This window comes from Mus pahari, chromosome X (genome assembly GCF_900095145.1).
Source record: "Mus pahari chromosome X, PAHARI_EIJ_v1.1, whole genome shotgun sequence".
Classification (NCBI taxonomy): Eukaryota; Metazoa; Chordata; class Mammalia; order Rodentia; family Muridae; genus Mus; species Mus pahari.
In genome coordinates, this window is record NC_034613.1 from 58,771,219 (window position 1) to 58,792,859 (window position 21,641).

General features: G+C 37.5%; 1 protein-coding gene across 2 annotated transcripts in view; it reads left to right on the forward strand.

The window, feature by feature from the left end:
• The window catches only part of Aff2 (AF4/FMR2 family member 2), a 475,715-nt gene that overhangs the window by 450,443 nt on the left and 3,631 nt on the right, over window positions 1–21,641 (forward strand). For both annotated transcript variants that reach the window (XM_021187671.2, XM_021187672.2), the window contains exons 12-19: window positions 398–617; window positions 5,078–5,379; window positions 5,970–6,033; window positions 9,444–9,580; window positions 13,015–13,086; window positions 13,446–13,539; window positions 15,726–15,778; window positions 20,301–20,491. In XM_021187671.2, the coding sequence (XP_021043330.1) occupies window positions 398–617; window positions 5,078–5,379; window positions 5,970–6,033; window positions 9,444–9,580; window positions 13,015–13,086; window positions 13,446–13,539; window positions 15,726–15,778; window positions 20,301–20,491 (1,133 nt within the window). The remainder of the gene's footprint in view (window positions 1–397; window positions 618–5,077; window positions 5,380–5,969; window positions 6,034–9,443; window positions 9,581–13,014; window positions 13,087–13,445; window positions 13,540–15,725; window positions 15,779–20,300; window positions 20,492–21,641) is intronic.

Below are 21,641 nucleotides of genomic sequence, written 5' to 3' on the forward strand. Positions count from 1 at the left end.
AGAGTATCATGAAAAATAAAGGGGTTGAAGTCTACATTGTATTTTTTATAAAACAGCTACTTAACAATAATCTTGATAGGTTTCAGATATACTGTAGCACTCTCGTTAAGTATCTATATTGGTCATATGATTCTTCTCAGACAGAATGAGCCTTGGAGATGTATGCATTTACATATCTCTATATGTATGTAGCAAGATTCTTTATAATTCTTTCTATGTATCTTTCTGTGTTTATATATATATATATATATATATATATATATATAATATTATATTCAAACAGGTAACAAATCCTTAAGATATGCATCACTTTAGCTGATGAGACCATAATAGTGATGAAAATTGCAAATGAAAGAAGATGAGACTTTATGGCACCCAACACTTTCTGTTTCCACAGAAATTCATCCAGGAGAGCAAACAGGAAAAAAGAAGAAAAGCTGTTCCCTCCTGCACTTTCCCCACTGGCAGAGGACCCTCCACGTCGCAGAAATGTCAGTGGCAACAATGGGCTCTTCGGTCAGGACAAAAACATTTCCATGGCTGGACAAATCACCTCGACCAAACTTAAAAGAAGTGAAGGCAAATTCTGTGCTACTTTCAAAGGGATATCCATAAATGTAAGTATCTTAGAAGAAATACCATGTCAAGCAAAAATAAGTTAATGCAGTTCAACTAGTGTGACTTTCCCAAGGGAATGTTACAAGGGAGGATAGGCACAGAAGAACCAAGCATGTCTCTGTATAGAACTATTCAAACTCTCTATTATTCCAAAGGTCCTAGGTATCCTTTGGTTTGATCTCTTCATATCTTAAGGTTGGGAAGGGCACTGCCATAATACTGGACACAGAAACTGCTATGTGGTAGGCACTCGTCTTCTAAACCAGTGGTTCCCAACCTTCCTAAAGCTGCAACCCTTTAATGCAGTTCCTCATGTTGTGCTAAACCCTAACCATAACATTATTTTTGTCAGTACTTCATGACTATAATTTTGCTCCTGTTTTACATCGTAATGTAAATATCTGCAATGCAGCTGGTCTTAGGTGATCCCTGTGAAAGGTCATGACAGCTGCTTTTCTAGTGAGTGAAAGAAATAGGTGAAATCAAGGATGCCCAAGGTCACGAAACAGGAATAGAAATCCCAAGTTGCTGCTTTCCACTATTCAGATTTTCAAATGTGAATTGTTGGAAAAATAGCATTGACTTTCTATTGGGTCTCTTTCTAGAAGGTACAATAATGTCTCTAAGCTAAACAACTCTACAGTTCTTTGAGTGTTCTGCACTACTGCTTGATTAGCATAGATTATGGAATGATATAATTTCAATATCCATAAACAATGTCACTTTCCTTTTCAAGTATAAGAATATGAGCTATTGAAATGGTGAGTCCCAGCCTCACTAAAGAATGTTAATGACCAATATTATATCTAACCTGGAATATTCACTCTCTTCTACTGCAAAATCTTGGAAATCAGGGACATATCAAGGGAATTATCTTTGTGTACTGCCTAGCATATTGTCACAAACAATTAGGTTTTCTAAAAATGATGAGTTGTATTGTGTTACATATAAGCAAATGTTATAAATTTTATTATGGCAAAGATATTGCTTCAAGAAACTATAGTCAAGATACATAAGAAATTAAAAAAATTACTAGGGAAATGTTATAAATATCAGTATATTTTTGACCTGGAAATGCATCCTTCATGCTGAATAACAGTTACCTGAATTCTTTTTTTTACTTTGAAATATAAATTGAATTTATTTTTAACTAATACAGGAAAGCAAAATAGTACATGACTATGGGGTATTATGTGGTCATTGGTGCAAATACATAATGCATTCAGTGTATATTAATTTAAACATAGTGCTTCAAATGTCCATCTTTTTTCCAAATGTATCCATCTTTTTCCAAAGACAATTATCAACTAAAAAAATTAATGGCTTTCATGTGGAATTTATATATAAAGAAATGTCATACTTTGGTGATGTCCACCCTGTTTTCTCCCAGGTGCCCCTTTTCTCAATCACTAATAGTCACTCTTTTATTTCAGGCCACTTTTTAAATAGTTTCTGCATATGAGAGAAACCATGGGATGTTCTGTTTTTGTATGTGTTAATTAATTATTTGATTTATTTACATCCCAAATTCTGCCCTTCTTTTTCCATCCCCCCTCAACATGTCTTTATTTGGAATCTAGTCTTTCAAATGGATATGCCTTAGTGAAAAGATGTATAGTATTATTTACTCCTTGTAGGATAAGATATATCTAATATCAGAGGAAACATTTCTTAAAAAGAATGACTAGCTAGCCAGGAAAAACAATCAATTTCTCATGGTTGAAATTTTCTTTTTTTAATTATTATTTTATTTATTTATATCCCAAATGTTGTGCCATCCTGGTCCCCCCTCGCAGAGTTCTTCCCGCCTCCCTCTCCCCTTCACCTCTGAGAAGATGTCCCCCACCCCGAGTATTCCCCCTCCCTGGTGCTTTAAGTCTCTACAGGATTAGGAACATCCTCTCCCACTGAGGCCAGACAAGGAAGTCCTCTGCTACATATGTGTCTGGGACCTCCGATCAGCCTGTGTATGCTTTTTGGTTGGTGGCTCAGTCTCGAGGAGCTCCCAGGGGTCCAAGTTAGTTGGTCTTCCTATGGGGTTGCCATCCCTTCAGTTCCTTCAATTCTTCCCCTAATTCTTCCATATGGTCCCCTATGTCACTATAATGGTTGGCTGTAAGTATCTGTATCTGTCTGAGTCAGCTGCTGGTAGAGCCTCTCAGAGGACAACTATGCTATGCAAGCACAACATAACATCAGGAATAGGGTGCCTGTGCATTGGATGGATCCCAAGGTGGGCCAGTCACTGGATGACCATTCCTTCAGTCTCTGCTCCATTTTGTCCCTTCATTTCCTTTAGACAGGAACAATTCTGGGTTGGTGTCCCCATCCCTCCACTGGGGGTCCGGTCTGACTACTGGGAATGTCTCTTCAGGTTCCATATCCCCATGTTGGTCATTTCTGTTAATGTCACCCACATTGATTCCTGGGAATGTTTTCCATGCCAGGTCTCCTGAACTTCTTAGAAATTCCTGCCATACCCACACCCATCCCAGCAGCATATTTCCATGCATGCTCCTGCCCTCTGGGCCTCTCTCCAGTCCCCCCATACCTGATCTTATCCCCCTTTTCCATTTCCCTGCCCCCTCCCACACAGGTCCCTCCCTCTACCTCCATGATTAAAATGAACTGACTTGTAAGCATATTTCATGTTCATATACTTTTTAAGATTATGACTGTATCTAATATTTTCCAGTTAGATGTTTCTGTGCTGACATCAGTGCCATATGTGTGGTATATTTGTGCTTCAAGGTTCATGTCACAGACCTTGCTCATAGAAACAACTGACACTGTTTTAAGCTAAGCTTACTGTTTGATCTGGGTCAGTCTGACGCTAACAGTGTAGACATGGAGCTGGTACAAGAGTCTTTCTCAGATGTACATCTATGATCTTTGAAATATTTTTCTGTATACATCATAAGATTTTATAGAAATATATCATTTTGTATATTCATCTCAATGTTGCCTAGGTAGTAAAATTATCTGATATCTATGAAAGTCAAGGATCAGGTGGAAAAGACTGGTTTTCATAGATTTAAGGAATGCCATACTTAGCTTTATCTTTAAAGTGAAATCTTTAACTAAGGCAAGCATGCATTCCTGTGTGTCTGGACACACTCAGCAAATTCTAAGAGCACTGATTGAAGGGGCAGAGTCATAAACTAGAAATAGCTTCTAATCTAAGGTGAGCAATGAGACTTACTTGTGTTCAAAGGAGAACATAAAATGGCTGGAGACTGATATCTTACAAGGAAGAGAGACAGGCCTGTAAATGGTACAAGAGACATGAAAGTTCATCTGGATATAGGCAAAAGGCAGCTTGGCTAGTGGAAAAGGCATTTGTTCCTACCATGGCTGTTGCAATATCCCTAACCTGGAGACAACCACAGGAATTGGCGAACTCAACTACAAGTTCCAATGTGGTGAGAGGAAATACCATTTTGTCATTAAATAAAAAGAATTGTTCTTCCTATTAATTGTCTAATAAGAGAAATTTGGGCCATTTTGGTGTTCAGAAGTGGTCATTGCAGATTCAGAGCTTCAAAGAGTAAGGTTGATGTTTCCATTTTGGAATCTTTGTTCATTGCTAAATCACCATCAACATATGCAAGTTTGACAAATTGGATCAAGAAAGAAGTTAACTGAGGGAGGGACAAACCTTGAGGCACAGCAATCTTAGGGAGACAGCACCTAATAAGGGTATAATGAGTAAGTGACACCATGGAAAGTATTATCAGACATATAAAAGTCAGGATTGACCACAGTTGCCAGATGGAGAAAAGCAGTCTATCACATGAACATGGTACTAGTCTTGTGACATTGTGTGAATACATAGTTACAATTCTTAAAACACACTTTTTCTGAATTCTATCCTTTTCTACAGCAATGCCAGTTCAAAGCAAAATTCTCACAAGTCTCTTATTCACTTGGTATGTGACCTGGTGCAAATGAGGTTTTACTCTCTGAAAATTTCAAAATATCATTCCATTCACTTTTGACAGCAGTCAAGGGCCTCATAAGGTAGAAAGCCTATGTCAGCCTCCTGTCAGTCAGGACACTGACTATTGAAGAACAGTGCCAGATCTTCTGATATCCCCCCTCCTCCATTCACTTCTTTCTCTTTCTCCATCTTCTTTTTCTCCCTGTTTATCATTCCTTCTCCTCCCCTTTCATATTCTCTTCTAGATTTAAACCCTTACCATGGCAGTCTATGATTATGGACTATATAATCACAAAACCTGGCTACCTTACTGTTTAGTGTCACTAGAAAACAAAAGTTGATGATGCACAAAATTCATGAAATATACTAGTATCACCTTCATATACATCTCCAAGCTATGTGTGTTGTTTCTTTTTTTCATGCTGTGTTTCCTACTGTGCTTGACATTCAAATAATTTGTGAAGAAATGGTTTTAAAAAGCCCGAGCTAATGGAAGCTATTTGTCTTCCTTTTTTCTAGGAGGGAGATGCTCCAAAAAAGGCTGCCTCTGCCACCATTACTGTCGCCAATATGGCTCTTGCCACTGCTACTGCCACTGCCACTGCTCCTGCCATTGTCACTGCCACTGTCACAGCTACTGCCACCACCACTGCTACAGCCACTACCACAACCACCACCACTACTATTTCTAGCATCAGCCCTACAATCACTTCTGGCCTTATGGATAGCAGTCACCTGGACATGACATCCTGGGCAGCCCTGCCCCTCCTGTCCAGCAGTAGCACCAATGTCCGGAGACCCAAGCTCACATTTGATGACTCGTATGTTGTCCCCAGATTATTGTAGACTCATTTTGGGAGTTGTGATTGGGGTGAGGGTAGGATGTATTTTCTAGAGTCATGTATGTGTCACCCTATATAAGACATTCACACCATGCCCTATAATGTTAAAGGAAACCCCACTGGACACACATACCTCCATCAACAGTAATAAATGTCTTTAGTCCTCTTTACCCCTCCATCTTTTTACTGTTTCCTAAGGCAGGTTCTCTCCTCTGGTCTATTTTTATTCATTCCTATTCATGACTTCAGTGAGAGAGACAGAGGGGGGGAGAAGGAGATAGATAAATTCTATATAATATGTTTGGGCAACTGTAATTACTGGGTTTAGACTATATAAGTTTTACTCTAATAAGCTATCCTGTACTTCAAATTCCAGTTAGTATCATTTAAAGGTATATATATATATATATATATATATATATATATATATATATATATATGACAATATTAATCTGTATTTTTCAAGGCACCATGTAGAAATGAATGAATAGTCAAAAATATTGTACTTCTCAGTTTCTAAATGAATAGATGACTTGCTGGTTTGTAAAAGAGCTTATTTTGTTCTTTAGTGTTCACAATGCTGATTTTTATATGCAAGAGGCTAAGAAGCTGAAACACAAAGCTGATGCACTGGTAGGTTCATTCTTCTCATTGTCTCACTCTCTAAATATGATTTTTGAAACAAAAACAAGGAACATCTTTCACAAATAGGGCAAAATAACAAATAAAAAGGTAGCACCACCCAGAGATTTAAAGCATCACTGCTCTTACATGGAGACATAAGAGCTTAGGAACTCTGTAGCATCACATCTCCCAAAGGTCTTGGTTCTCCTGTTATGCCTTTGTCACCTTTTACCTTCTAACCCAAGTTCAGAAGCTTTCTTACATGTATCCTTGTCATAGTCTTTTATATAAGTTGAAATGACTTTTCAAAATGCTCTGGATATGATGGGAGCTACTTTTGGGTCTCATACTGTAAATCTGGGGTGTGAAGGTGGAAGGTGTTGAGTGACACTGAATGGGTCTCAAATTTTGATTTAAGAAAACCTGAGTCTCCCTAGAAAGCTCAGATTCTTGTTGCATTTGGCCCCATGCTCCAAGAGCAGGGCCAATAACCAAGCTTTCCTATACTGATCATAGGAAGACAATACTATCATCTTGATTTCTAATGAAATAATTCCTATCTATCTCTCAGGATCTTGGTTGAGGTTAAACCAGTGATGAGCTGATTATGTTGAAAATTTTACCATAATTGATCCTCTTAACCACATGTTCCTCAGGCTATATCCAAAACCAATGAAATAAGAATTTATAGGACTGTAACCCAGCCATAATAACTAAAGATAACCAACTGACTTCAAAATGCAACCATTTATGAGCTACAGTACTACAGACAGACTTAGAGATAGGCTCTTCATAACTTTCTATATCTCAGAACTATTGGAAGGATCAGTTCAGTGTCATTACAAGGAGTAAAAATATCATCCTTAAGCTGTACATTATGTTTTTTCAGCCTTTAGATGCATTTGGCACTTAAAAAACAGTGATGAGGCATCCTATCAGGCTCTGCACTGTAGCTAGTATATGCCCAGCATCAACTCCTTCTGCCCATTGAATATGTGTTGTTTTTTTTCTCTGCTGTTCAAGTTGTATACCTATTTTCTGAAGGGAACCTTTATGTGCTATAAAATTTCCCCTTTAAACAATTTTCCCACACCACTGCAGACAAAATTAACAAGGTAAGCTAGAGGATGCCTCTGAAGGCACCCAGGTGGATTTGGTCTATGATCACTGGATTATGGCCAGCAATTTAAAAGCTACTGGGTGACAGTGCTGCTGAAAGGCCAAAGGTTTTCTCCAAATGTTGTGAACTCTGTGGTACTTAAGAAGTGCTCTGGAGCCGGGCGTGGTGGCGCATGCCTTTAATCCCAGCACTCGGGAGGCAGAGGCAGGTGGATTTCTGAGTTCGAGGCCAGCCTGGTCTACAGAGTGAGTTCCAGGACAGCCAGAGGTACACAGAGAAACACTATTTCAAAAAACAAACAAAAAAAGTGCTCTGGAGCCTTTTCCTCTCTAAAATCAAAGTGAGGCAGTGTATGGATGTCCCCTTCACAAGGTGATACATGGGATGGTATAGAGACTGGGATGTGCAGGGGAACATTTGAAGGACTGGAAAAAAAGAGATCCCCAAAATATGGTTGAGAAATAACATCACTAGCAACTACTTCCATGTGGGCAAAAGTTGATTCTTAGGGTAAAGTAGAAAATTCCAGCTATTGCATAGAGCTGTGGCCCTTCAAAGCAATCACATAAGAGATACTCAGTGTTTTGTGCTATTAAAATTTCATTGTTAGTATGTAAAGATGGTTTTAGAAATTTATTGGAGAAATGTGATCATGGGGGGAAGGGTTGAGATATATTCAGAAGGATAATATTTTCTTTGAGAGCTTTTATCTATCCTCCTGTTAGAAACATGTTTCTAGTTTAAACCTCTCAGTTTGTAAATGGAAATTACTGGCATTGTGGCTATGTAATTGTCTTTCTGGATTTCAGTATCCTTTCCTTTTGAAAAGAGATGGGTTACACCTTAATAATGTTTAATGATAACTCACCTTTAAAACCCAAGATGTATAAATTAATTCCCAATAGGGAAAGCTACTTGAAGTCTGAAGACAGAAGGAAATTATCTAATAATGCAAAATAGAAGGGAAATAGTTTACATGCAAGCCTGAAGACACAAAGAAATCAGTAAGACAAAGAGAAAGAAACTAGTTTATATATATATATATATATATATATATATATATATATATATATATTTCAGTTTCCAGAAGAGCAAGTTGAATAAATGGGAAACGGTAATTCTGTACAACAACTTACAGAAATCACAGAATTTTTTCAGTACATAAAAGCTTAAGAACATTATTGTAAAGTCATTTACAATAAGAGATTCTTTAAGACCTGTAACTAATCATTGGGTAGTTGTATTTATTTCTTTTCCAGAGATAGCTATTCCAACATTTTGAAAATTGAAATCTTCACAATTACATATACAATATTTTGATAAAAGATATACAAAATTAATATTATTAAATCTGCATTATAGTTATTTTACATAAAGTTCTGTAGTAGTGGATTTTTTTACATCCAACTGTAAAAAAAAATTGAAAACATAAAATCCTGTAATAAAATCCTCACTATGAAAGTGTCATATATAATATTCATTACACATGAAAAAGAAATCAGTATGACTAAGTCAGTTTAATCATGATCATTATCAGGGCTAAAACCTTTTTCAATAAAATCTTACTAAAGTAAAATATTTAATAGTGCTATATTTTTGACACCATCTGAATCCATCATTTCCAATGAAAATGATGTGACTATTGTCAACTGTCATACTAGAACTTCTCCCTTTTTGATCTATTACTTTTTACCTTATAATGGGATTGATATTCTCATGACATTCTAAAGAAAGAAACAGACTATGAAGAAAACAAAAGCAGATATTAGTTGCAATCCCTGACTAAATGACACTTCAATACCTGGCCAATTCAGTATATTTACTGATTAGAAACTAGCCAAGGCATGCATTTAGATTGTAGTTGGCCCAATAGTAATGGGAATATCAATAATGGTGCCATAATCCATTTTGATGCCTTGGCTGCATTTCTCTTTTCTCAGCCAGCCATAGTGTCAGGGCAATAGAACCTTAAATCAGCTCTTTTATCATTAAGACCAATTTGTGCACTGCCGTCTCTCTGTATCAGTGTTGATATATCTCCATATCTCAGCGTGGACATCTGTTAACATCTAGTTCTCCATTGCAGAGACTGTTTCTTGTATTTCATCATACTTAGCAGCACTGTAGTCTCTGTCTTCTAGGCATCTCCTGTCCCCCAGTGGTAACAACCCAAAGTGCCTCTACCAAATGATAAGTGTTCCCTGAAACATGGTGACAAAAATTACACACAGTTGTGAATTATTTGTTTATATGAAGGAGAAAAAAGAGTATCATGTTGACAGTTATTTTCCTGTTTCAGTTTGAGAAATTTGGCAAAGCTGTGAATTACGCAGATGCAGCCTTGTCCTTCACTGAATGTGGCAATGCCATGGAACGTGATCCTCTGGAAGCAAAGTCCCCATATACGATGTATTCTGAGACTGTGGAGCTCCTCAGGTAAATGGCTTTCCTAGAATCATTTTCCTAAATTAATCTTAAACAGAAGCTGTTAATACTTTTTGCTTAACTATCATTTCCACAATTAATGTGTCCAAAAGTCACTGAAATTAGTTCCTGCCATTTTATTAATGCCATAGAATATTTATAATTGATGGACACTGTTTTGTAAATTATCCCTTTCAGAGGTTATAAAGTGAGTATCATAACTTATAGTATTCATAAAATTAAAATGAAGATGTCACAGGTGAAAGTAAAGTATACTTATTTTATCATTTGCCTTTGACTTTCCTAATCAAAACAAACTTGTGCTCTCCAGATTTCTATTATGAGCCATATTTTCTTTTATTTCTCGACTTTTATTTTTATTTACTTTACCTCCTGATCACAACCCCCCTCCTGCCTCTCTTCCCAGTCCCACCCTTACACATTCCCCCACCCCATTGCAGGAGTAGAAGGGAGACCCCTTGCATACCACTCCACCCTGGAGTATCTAGTCCCAGCAGGTCTAGGCATGTCCTGTCCTACAGGGGGCCTAACAGACAGTCCAAGTAGGGGAACAGGATGCACAGGCAGGCAACAGAGTCAGAGGCTGCCCCCAAGAGCTATGTTTTCTAAAGCCTTCTCTTTGGGTTATTATAAAAGGAAGGAGGCACTGGTAAGTTTGCTCTGTTGGGTAAAAGTGATGGAAGCCAAGACAGACAACTTGAATTTGATACTGACTTATGTAATTTGTCTTATAACCTACAAACATGGATTGTTGGATACATATGACACTAAATAAGTAAGTAAAGAAAGGATTTTTTTTAATTGGAAAGGGGCATTGTTCTAACCTAAAGTCAATATTTAAGATCACAGTTGCATAACAAATATTAAAAGAGTAATTTATTATATCGTTGAACATTAAAAAATGCTTTGCAGCCATTGACACATAATAATGATAAAGCCTAAACAGTGACATGAAAATGTGGAATTGTATTAATGTAAAATCAAGGCCTGAGGCATGGCTCATTGGTGGATGTTTGCCTATCATGTGGGAGACCCTGGTTTTGATCTCTAGTACTTCAAACAACTTAAATCATGCTGCAGAACTATATATAAATTATAAAATGAAAAATGTGTGTGTATCTAAATTAAAGCAGAAGGAATTAAGATTGAAGTTGTAATTGTGAAAAGTATGACATTATGGATGTTTTCTTTCTCTGCAAAGTTTGTCCACAAGAAGAGGCTATAGAGGTGGGTTAAGAGTTACAGGTGTTTGCCACTCTTGCAAAGGACCTAGGTTCTGTTCCCAGCATACACACACACACACACACACACACACACACACACACACACAGAGAGAGAGAGAGAGGGGGGGGGGCTCACAGTTGCCTACAGCTCCAGTTTTAGGGGTCTTAACACCCTCTACTGGCCCCTGTGGGCTTCATGAATGAAGCACATGGTGTACATAAAGTTGTACAGACACACTCACATTTAAGAATAACACTTCTTAAAATTAAGAAGGTAAACACTAAATTTTACTCTGTGGTAAAAGCATGAAGTAAATCATTAAACAGTATTTATTTCTTCCTTAATTATCCATAAAATAATTCTTCTTCACTACTTACAATTTTCATTACATGAGACACTAGTGCTCCAAGAAATGTTTTAGTGGAACCTTGGTAAAAGGCAATGGAGAATTTTTTGAAAAGTCTCTCCAATGTCAATATTCTAATCTTGATTTTGAGTCAATTATAATTTCAGGTAGAGTAGTAGGGAATAATACAAAGGATTCCTGTGTACTCGTCACCAAATTTTCTGCACTGATAATATCCTATGTAGCTGAAGTTAGGTATCATAGCCAGGCCACTGGTGTTGGCATATTCAAGAATGTTCTTCTTCTTCTTTTTTTAATTTCAGATTTTCCCCAACTTTGCAAGAACTCATTTCTGTTTTCTTTATATTTTTTAATGAGAGGAATTTCTTTTGGGAATAAAATGAGTTGAAACAAACTAGGTCTTCAGGCCCATTTCAGCAATTGAAATTCCACTATCTAGTAACTTTCAAATGTGGTTGCAATTAAGGGATGACTGCAATATGAATATAGTTTTTAGTAGTACACATTATGTAGAAGAGGTTTTTATTTCTCTCTTCCCAATGACGTGCTAGCTATAGAGAAAGAGTCCTTTTTTGCCTTCAAATAATTATAATTGCTCTGAGCCCTGGAAATCTGCAATAGAAATGTATTTGTGAAAACAAGAATGTACCACAATGACTTGACACTTTAGTAATCCAGCTGTTAAAGAAAGTCAGATATATTACATTATAAAAGCCCCAGTTCTCACCATTGTAACAACAGAAAGCACCTGCATCAAGTATGTAAGTCCCATTGCTAAACACATTCACTCAACAGATTCTGAGAAGTTGCCATAAAAACAGGGCAAATGACATGCTGAGGAGTATGAACTCTTGAGTGGGATGAGCCAGGCTCTGGTGCTTTGGAGAGGCTGCTGTAAGTAGCAAGTAAGAGGACACTACAGGTTCTGAGTCGCCTTCCATAAATGAGGGATAACCCAAGCAGCCTGTACATGCTCTTCACATTTTTTTTTCTGCCACAGTGAACTCAATTACTTATTCTCCTATAAGTACCTGTGAAATTGCATTAAATCTCAGACAATTATTTTATGCAATGAATTGATTTCTCAAGACTCTGAATGCTCAAAATGAGATGTGCTCAACTAGAAGGAAAAAAGAAAAAAAAAAGAGAGAGGGAAAAAGGACCACTTGATCTTTTATCACTGAAGCATGAAACAGTAACAATTAAAGAGAATAGGAAGGCAAAATATACAAGTCCCATAAAGAAAAGTTGCTTAGACCTTAAAATGCTGGGAAGTCAGCCCTCCTTTAACACACAAATGTGCACACCCACACATCCATGTGAAGCATGCACACATGCATGAATGCATGAATGCACACTTTTTATAAGAATACATTGAAAACTTGAGCCATTATAAAAGAGTTTATACCTGACTGAGGTTTCCCTAACCAACATCAGACATAGCTCTTTATTATTGTTTCATCTCATAAAGTGAAGTGAAACTGACATATTTGCCCACCTTGCATATACAACCAATAATATTGTTTACCTAGCAAGCTCATAGAAACAATATTTTCCCAGCCAGCATTTATACATAACTAGAAACTCGTGCAAATTTCACAACATCACTCTAAAACATGAGTCCACAATTAAACTTGCTTTTGTAGAGTTCAGTTCTTGATGTCACATCAGGTTCTATAATACTGTGTAGGTAATCCTTTTGTATATGATTTGAGGAAAGGACCATTATGGCCTCCACCTTTAATGGTAGGGAGAGGAGCCTAACTCATTTTTGGCAATCAGAATTTTGAAAGGTAATCCAGATTCCACTAAAGTGTTTATGTTTTTTTCAAAGGTATGCAATGAGACTGAAGAACTTTGCAAGCCCCTTGGCTTCTGATGGGGATAAAAAGCTAGCAGTATTATGGTGAGTTGCACAGAGGGTAGAAGAAAACTGCTGAAATGTTGCAGAGGGATGTGAACACTCCACATCAACTTAAGCAGCTTACCTCAGCTCATTATTCTAGCTTTCTGGTGAACTGTTAAAGGATACTAATGGATTTCTTCAGTTGCTGACTAAACGTCTACTCCCCCCGCTGCAATTTATACCCTTATCAAAATGGGATATTAATAATTCCACCTTCATTTTATGAGAGTTTTTATTTAGACATGTTCCTCAGTCTAATCTCAGTCAACGAGTGACTGCAAAATATGACTTTTTGTATTTAACAGGATATGGTCTTCATGAGGCACTGTCATTAATTGAATCCTTCTTTCCTCACCCAGCTACCGGTGTTTGTCACTTCTCTATTTGAGGATGTTTAAACTGAAGAAGGACCATGCTATGAAGTACTCCAGATCACTGATGGAATATTTTAAGGTAACACTTATTTTGTATGATTCATAGGTATACAGTGACCAAAGGCCTAATGAAACATGCTAGGCATGTTAATCAGATGTCAGACAACTAAGAGACGATAAATACTGCCATGGGCCTAACCTCTTTCCCTTTAGCTGGCCACACAGCATTCTGACTCCTAAGGGAGAAGGTACACAGTAGTACAAATGGCCTATGGAAGGCTCTTGATTACAACTAGGGGAACTTGATCATAACTTGTGTCCACAATCTCATTTAAATCTAGCCAAGAAATCCTTTAGCTGTGATAGAAGTCACCATGGCCATATTGGACATCTGTTTATGTCCCTTCTTGGTATGCAATCATTTCAGTTTAAGGAATTTGATTGCATTGATTATCAAAGAAAATAAATGGATGAAGTCATCCTCTAGAAAGCTAAGGTTGTTGGCTTTTATTTGTTTGGTTGGTTTGGTTTGCTTTTAGTTTACAAATAAATAAGAAAGGTAACCACAAAATACAATACCATTATTTGAAAATTAACAAACCTAAAATCCAAGAAGTAGTCTGGTACTGGGATTAGCTACTCTATGTTCTAATATAGCTTCAGTCTACTAACACTAACTATAAATTAGAATCGAGGTAGTTCACTGCTCCTTTCTTTAGGCCTGACCTTAGAGAAAAAAATGACTTTTTGCAAGTATGTGAGGCCACTTGGCTACATTGCACCTAGCAGTTGTCTGAAGTGAACCATATCATGACCTTGTAGCAAGTAGCCCATGAGTACCAGTATATGTCTGCATGAAAGCACTGTGATTCATCTGGGATTATGAACAAAATTCCCAGTTACTATGTGATGTGGATGTAATACCACAAAGCTAGTGCTCATGTGGGTGAAAGGGGATCATATCCAATAGTTCCTTAGTTCTTTGTTACAGTATACTGTAGAAAGGTAGATTTTGAATTTTACTGAACTTCTAAAAATCCCTATAGGGCCCAGAAATAAACAAACAGTAAAAACCAGTGTGTCAAGTCCTGTTCCCCAAACAAGATGGATTTGTCATCTCACTGATAGCCACTCTTCTAATAGCTGTCCTCTGTGCCTTATGAGGGAATTGGAAAACACCAAACAGATGCTAGGTAGTCAGTGAATGTTTTGCACTCATTCAAGTTTAAAACTGAATTGAGTCTTCAGAATTCACTCTGTCTGTGACACCGGGGCAGCACTGAATTCTACTGACTCTAGCAAAGGCTGACTCTCCTCTCAAGTTCCTTTTTGCAAGGAGGGCTAGAGTGGAGACCAGAGACTAGTAGAAGACTGCCAGCCTGGCTACAATTGCCATGAGAAGACCTGACTCAGACTGGGGTCACAATCAGCTGGATCCCTGTTCTGTTAGGGTATATGCTGAGTGTCAGGTTTTTCATTCATCCAAAAGGTTGTGGCCAGAAAACAAAACAAACAAAAATACTCAAAACCTAACCAAAACAGAAACAAAACTAACCAACCAAACAAACCAAAACTAAAACCAAAACCAACCAACCAACCAACCAAACAAACAAACAAACAAACAAAAACAAAATCAAGAAGCCAGTACTATAAATCAGACAGATTCTGTCAGAGAAACAAGAGAAGGTTTTGAATTCCAACTTCTTTTGCAATGCAGCCCTGGACTAGTTGCATTGCTAAATAGAGAAGACAGCCAGCCATAAAAATTTGCATGTAATGATCACAAATCACAATGAGTCTTGAAAACAAACAAGTGAGCAAAATATATTGCTTGATTCTGACATCTTCCTTAGATACCAGGCATTACAGCCAAACCTGTATCCCATGGAAAAAGTTTGCAACTAATGCTAAAGGTGAAAGAAAAACTTACTTGTTCTCTGAAGGGCTTGTTTTGCAGAATAAATTTCAGATGAGGATAATTAAACCACTTCTTGGAGAACTGAGTCTGATTTCACTGGGCCTTTTAGTATATAAGATCTTTCATCAAGTGACTTTCATGGTCCTGATTGGAGCCCACTAATTATCCTAACCAGCTATTTTCATCGAGTGTGCGTCGTGGTGTGCTGATGTGCACATACATTCTAGCTCTGCATCCCGAAATGCTGCAATCAATATTAATGTACTCTAAATCACACTTACATCTGTTTCTGAATTAATAAACACAAAATAGATGTCCTTATTTCCCTCTCTCTCTCTCTCTTTCAGCAAAATGCTTCAAAAGTTACTCAGATATCATCTCCTTGGGTAGGCAATGGAAAGTAAGTATGCTACCAAAAATTGCTTTTTCATGAAAATGAATGATTGGATAGACCCCACATATTTTGCATTGATTGCTCAAGAGTGAAGGACAATTTCAAGACTCCAGTCAGTTTTCTGCACACAGAATTCTAGCCAGGTTTCAGCTGTTGGAAAGACAGAAAAGTTTTAAATGATGTAGTTCCTTAAAGATCTATAAGCTAAATTATGGCCATAAAATATCTGCTAAAGAGATGGCAAGCAACGTACCATTTCTGGAAGGTGGGATAAAGTTAAATCCACTGCAATGATTTGTCAGTGATTCACTTGGTAATGAAAAGTCAATGAAATATTCATTGATATATGGTAAGTGATGTTTAATAAAACCAAAGGCATAATAGAGCTAAAAATGTGAGGGTACTTAGTCAGCCACTTATCTGGGCATTCATGGAGATTTTTATATCAGTACTAAAATACCTTGACCTAAATATAAAAGAAATGTACTCTGATGCTGACATGGATAGACCTCATGGATAGACCCAGACTCACAGCCTTATTTAGAGTCCTATCAGCTAACACCCCTCCCCCACCTAGACTTCAGAACACTACAGAGAGAGTCTGCAGGAGACTCTTGGTATGGAACTAAGGCCACTCTCCTTCTAGATTTGCCCTTCTCCCTTTGAAATGAAAGGGGCCAGTTTTATGCTAACTGGGAACCATAGAGGAGATGATCCTTACAGAGAGCAATTATGAATGAACCCCACTTTGTCTCCATAATGTGCCTATGCCAACTTTCCTGACTAGCCACAACAGCTCTGGTTTCAAAAGTAACCCATAACTTCCAAGCTCATTCCTGTCTGTATAGGAAGAAAAAGTCAGTGGACACATTCACAATGAAGCTGTTATACTTGCTTTTTCTAATTTTTATCACCTCAAAAAATCTTGCATCTCTGATCAAAATACCTTCCTCATGAGTAGAATAGCCTCAACTGTAACTCTATAAATATCTACAAAGTGTACTCCAAAATGTGGACCAGTGAACTCTACTCTGAGATCATAAACCCATTCAGAGCAAGGGAACAAATCCATTAAGAACTACACTTTAGCTCAATTACTGTACTGAAAGAAAGCACCACTTCAGTGGTTGAATTAGGTCTTACTATTACACTGATGAGCAAAAGGAAAGATGGTTTGTCTCTCTGGAAGTTTAGAAAATAAAAATAACCATTGAAAGGTCCAGAGAAAGCTATTTTCTCTGAGCACAGAATAAAGAAAGGGTAAGGTCAGGTAAGCAGATAGTAAAAAAAAAAAAAAATCATTGGGAATTGTGTGTGTGTGTGTGTGTGTGTGTGTGTGTGTGTGTGTGTATGTGTGTGTGTATATGTGTGTGTATGTATGTGTGTGTATGTGTGTATGTGTTTGTGTATATGTGTGTGTGTATGTGTGTGTGTGTGTGTGTGTGTGTGTGTGTTAAATTCAGAAATGGAAGAGCTCAAACACATTTGAAGCTTGTGAGGTCACATTAAAAGACTCATGTAATGCTTCTTAAGTCTAACAAAAGTACACTCCCTTAGGTTGACAGTCGTGCTGTGCTATGCTGTGGGGTGGGGTGGAGTGGGCAGTGTGTGTGTGTGTGTGTGTGTGTGTGTGTGTGTGTGTGTGTGCGTGTATACTTTTAAATGAAATTTCAGATTATTTTTCAATTTCTATGAAGAATTGAGTTGGAATTTGAGTACAGATTACATCGTTCTGTAAATTACTTCTGGGAGGATGGCCATTTTCACAATATTAATTCTACCAGTCCATAAACATAGGCAATCATTCTGTCTTCTGGTTTCTTCTTCAATTTCCTTGTTCAATGTCTTAATATTTATATTATATTATATTATATTTTGGTTAATCTCATGGAAGAAGCTAAAAAGAGAAAAAGACAGGGAGCAGTGGTACAATTGTGAAAAAGTCATGGAATATCTGAAATGAAATTTCTGAGAAAAGAGAAGTGGGAGGAACTGTGTTCCCCATGAGGTTAAGGGAGCAATGTGATGAACTAATACATATATAAAATATATAATGATCAAATCTGGATAATCAGAATGCCATGTTCCTAAATATATACTTCCTATGTTTGCTGGTCATCTTACAATTCCCCTCCTTATAAAACATACAGTAAGTTCATATAAAATTGTACTTGTTCCACTGTCTTTAGAACAATACAACTTATTCTGCCTGTGTAAATAACTGGATTTTGGACCAGTTTTCAAATTATGCCATCTTCTTCTTAGCCTGCACTAACTGTGATTCTCTTCACTGTGTCTATAAACTTACTCTTTTTAAGTTTCTATGTGTGATAAAAAACAAAACAACAATGAAAAAACAGACTTTCAGGAACTATTAAGCAAAGTTATGAACATGTGTTCTTTTTTTCCTTGTGACTTACAGACATGATAGAAAACATTGTAGGAAAATAAGGCCTATCAACTAGAAGGGCCATGCTTGGTGGTACATGGCAATTTTGTGCTAAGATGGGTTTAGAATTGTGACATCTTAGGATTCTAGCACCTAGAGTTCCTTTTTCAATATGTATCTCCTGGCAGTTTGTAATCTCCAGAGATTACAAATGAGAATGTATGAATTTCTAGCTATAAGCTAACATTTAGGAATTAATTATAATTACCAAACAGAAAAATTATAAAATAGCACATGTGACCTATGAAGACAAAAAAATTGTATCACTAACTAGCCCTGTTTGCTACTATTCCTTGGCTTGGAAATCCCCATATCCCATCCCTGCCTTGGGAATAAATCATGCTATGGTGAAGCAGGAAAATATCTCAGAAATCATAAACATAGTTGGGAAACCTTCACATGTTCCTATACCACACAAATACATAGCAGATTTGAAGATCTACCTTTCTACCAAGACCAGAACACTCCATAAAATAGATTCCATTAACAGAAATACCTGATTTTTCTCTCATGACCGTAGACACAATTTACATGTGTCTGAAAAAAGAGGATTTCAGCTTCAATTATTCACATAGCTTATCAATAACACTTCAGCATCTTGATATATGTGACCTGTTTCCCAAATCAAATGTATGTGCCTCTCTGCTGTGAGCAGGTATAGACTGAGAAACACAGCCACCATGGAGATACCAAGTTGCCGGTAATAAAACTTGGTAAAGGACTAGAGCCATGGAGTATGATATAGAACTCCTCGATGTTGCTCTGGGGTGGACAAGAGGCTCCTTCAAAAAGCAGACTCTTAAACATAGTTCTGACTCATTTCTGCTGTTTTTATGTTTGTTTTGTTGCTTAGGCTAGTCTCAAATCTCTATCCTTAACAACCTCCACTCCTGAAACTCTCAAGTATCTGAAACTACAGGAATGCATTGCCACATAGGGATGCCTATTTATTCTCATCCCTCAAAAGGTCCTGACCACAGTGAATACATTTGTGATTGCTCATGCATTCAGTCCTGTCTCTAGGCAAGTCTGTATCAGGCTATCCTAAGCTCAGGTCCTGAAAAGTACTACCTCCCTGCTATGTGTACCCAACAGGTAACTGATTGTCACTGATGTTAAAGAACTCAATGAAAATGTGACCAAACACTGGAACTGTCAAAAGTAAGGACTTTGAAGCCTCCTTATAAAATACCATGATGATAAAGTCATCAATTACTAGTCCATCTATATTACATATCCTAAAAAAATCCTGAAGTCTTACTTTTCTTTCTAGCTTCTCCAATGCTGTACCTCAAGGGGCTTTGACAAACTGCACTTGGTTTATTGTGGCAACTGTATTTGTAATGACCTGTCACTGTAGTTTCCACAAAACACTTTGAAGATAGACCAATATTGTACATCATGTCTTCTGTCAGTTATCATTCTAAAGCAGGTAGAGAAAGCATCAAAGGTCTGAGTGGTTTCTTTTTCTTAAACATTGTTATATATCTTATATACTCAAAGTAAGAGCCACATTTGTAAATAGTATTAATGTCAAAGAAATATTTACCCAACTCTCTCTCCCTCCCTCTATCTCTCTCCCCACCCCGGCCTCCCTCTCTCTACCACTTCCCTTCTCCCACTCCTTCTCTCCATTCCTCTTCTCTATTTTAAAACAAAACCAGCGGTGTATACAAGAGCTCTCCAATTTTAGAGGCAGTAATGACCTCAGTGTTTTTAGCTAGAAAAATGAATAAAGATACGTTTTTCTTGTGCCAGCACTATATATAGACTTGGGTAGGTTAGTCAGATGATACAGACCTGCAGTGCCAATATGTTTCTCCTATACTAGATCCTCTGAATAAATATTTAATTTAAATATTTGACTGGAACTGTAGGATCTTGTCTGAAAAGGACCAAAGAGATGTGGGTATTCATATGAATTTTCACACATCTTTATCACACTAAACTTTTCTCTGGCTAGTGGTATTCTAAAGAGAACCCAATGTGACAAGGGATCCTCCATGCTGTATACATCCAAAACCCTGCTGTCACTCTTACCTACCAACTTAACCTGACCTGTTTCTTTCCATTCTCCAGGAATACTCCATCCCCAGTGTCTCTCAACAATGTCTCTCCCATCAACTCAATGGGGAATTGTAACAACGGCCCTGTTACAATTCCCCAGCGCATCCACCACATGGCTGCTAGCCATGTGAATATTACCAGTAATGTGCTTCGGGGCTATGAACACTGGGATATGGCTGACAAACTAACAAGAGACAATAAAGGTATGATGATCTTATCTATTCTTTGCCTAAGGATGAGGATGCAGTTGGTCACTTGTGCTTTGGAGGACTAGGTCCCTTGTGCCTGTTGGCCTTATATTATTCAGTTCTGATTACTTTGTCTTAGGTGAGAGGAAGTTAGCTTAGGGCTGACACTGTAACTTATTTTTATTTATTTATTCTCCTTCAAAGCTTAAACTAATCTAATCTGTAATGTATTTGCAAATGACAGTTTCAGAATTTCACTCAGAGACAAGGATCATAGAGAAATAATTGCCAAGGCAAAAGGAGTGAGAGATTCAAAATTAATTAAGGTCCCCTTGGCTACTGTTTGTTTTTTGAAAGGTGAGGAGGAACTAAGGTCAGGCACCTTCATTATACTCATCAGCTACAGATGAATACATGACAACACAGTTTGCATTTGTAAGTAAGGACTAAAGTTCATCTGGAATTTCTTCACACCCTGACAGGAAGACCAAGGTTCTATTTATGGGAAGGCATGAGATGTGCTACATAAGAAATGGAAAGAAGACCCTGTTTTACTAGGGTCAATAATCATTGATGACTTGTGCTGCTATCTGTGACCTCTACCATCATTTAGACTCAAACATAAAGCCTCACCAACCTAATGTCATTGGGAAGTAAAACCAATACCACATTTTTACTCTGTCCATTCACTTGCCCACTGATTACAGAATTGCCAGTTGTAAACAAGTTGGAGACTTCTGGGGATCTATTAGAATCAAACTTGAAAGAGGTTACAAGCAGGCTAGAGTAATATAAATATCTCCAGCATGGGTAAACAATTAGCTTCCTCCTCAATCTAAGTTCCTTGGGGTGGAAAAGGGTTTTGATAGGTCCTGAGCAGTATGAGTTTCAAGGATGTAGGACACACACACACACACACACACACACACACACACACACACACATGCGCGCACACACGTGCGCGCACACACACAGGCAGAATAACAAAATTCAATTTTAGGTGGAAAGTGATTTATAGCAGAAGACAACTCGCACATCAAACTCTTCTACATACACATAAACACATGTGTACTCCCTAACAAACATGCAAGCATAAGAATACATGCATGTATATATAACACATAGACAAAATTCCATGGTTACCAAAGCTCATTTCATTTGACAC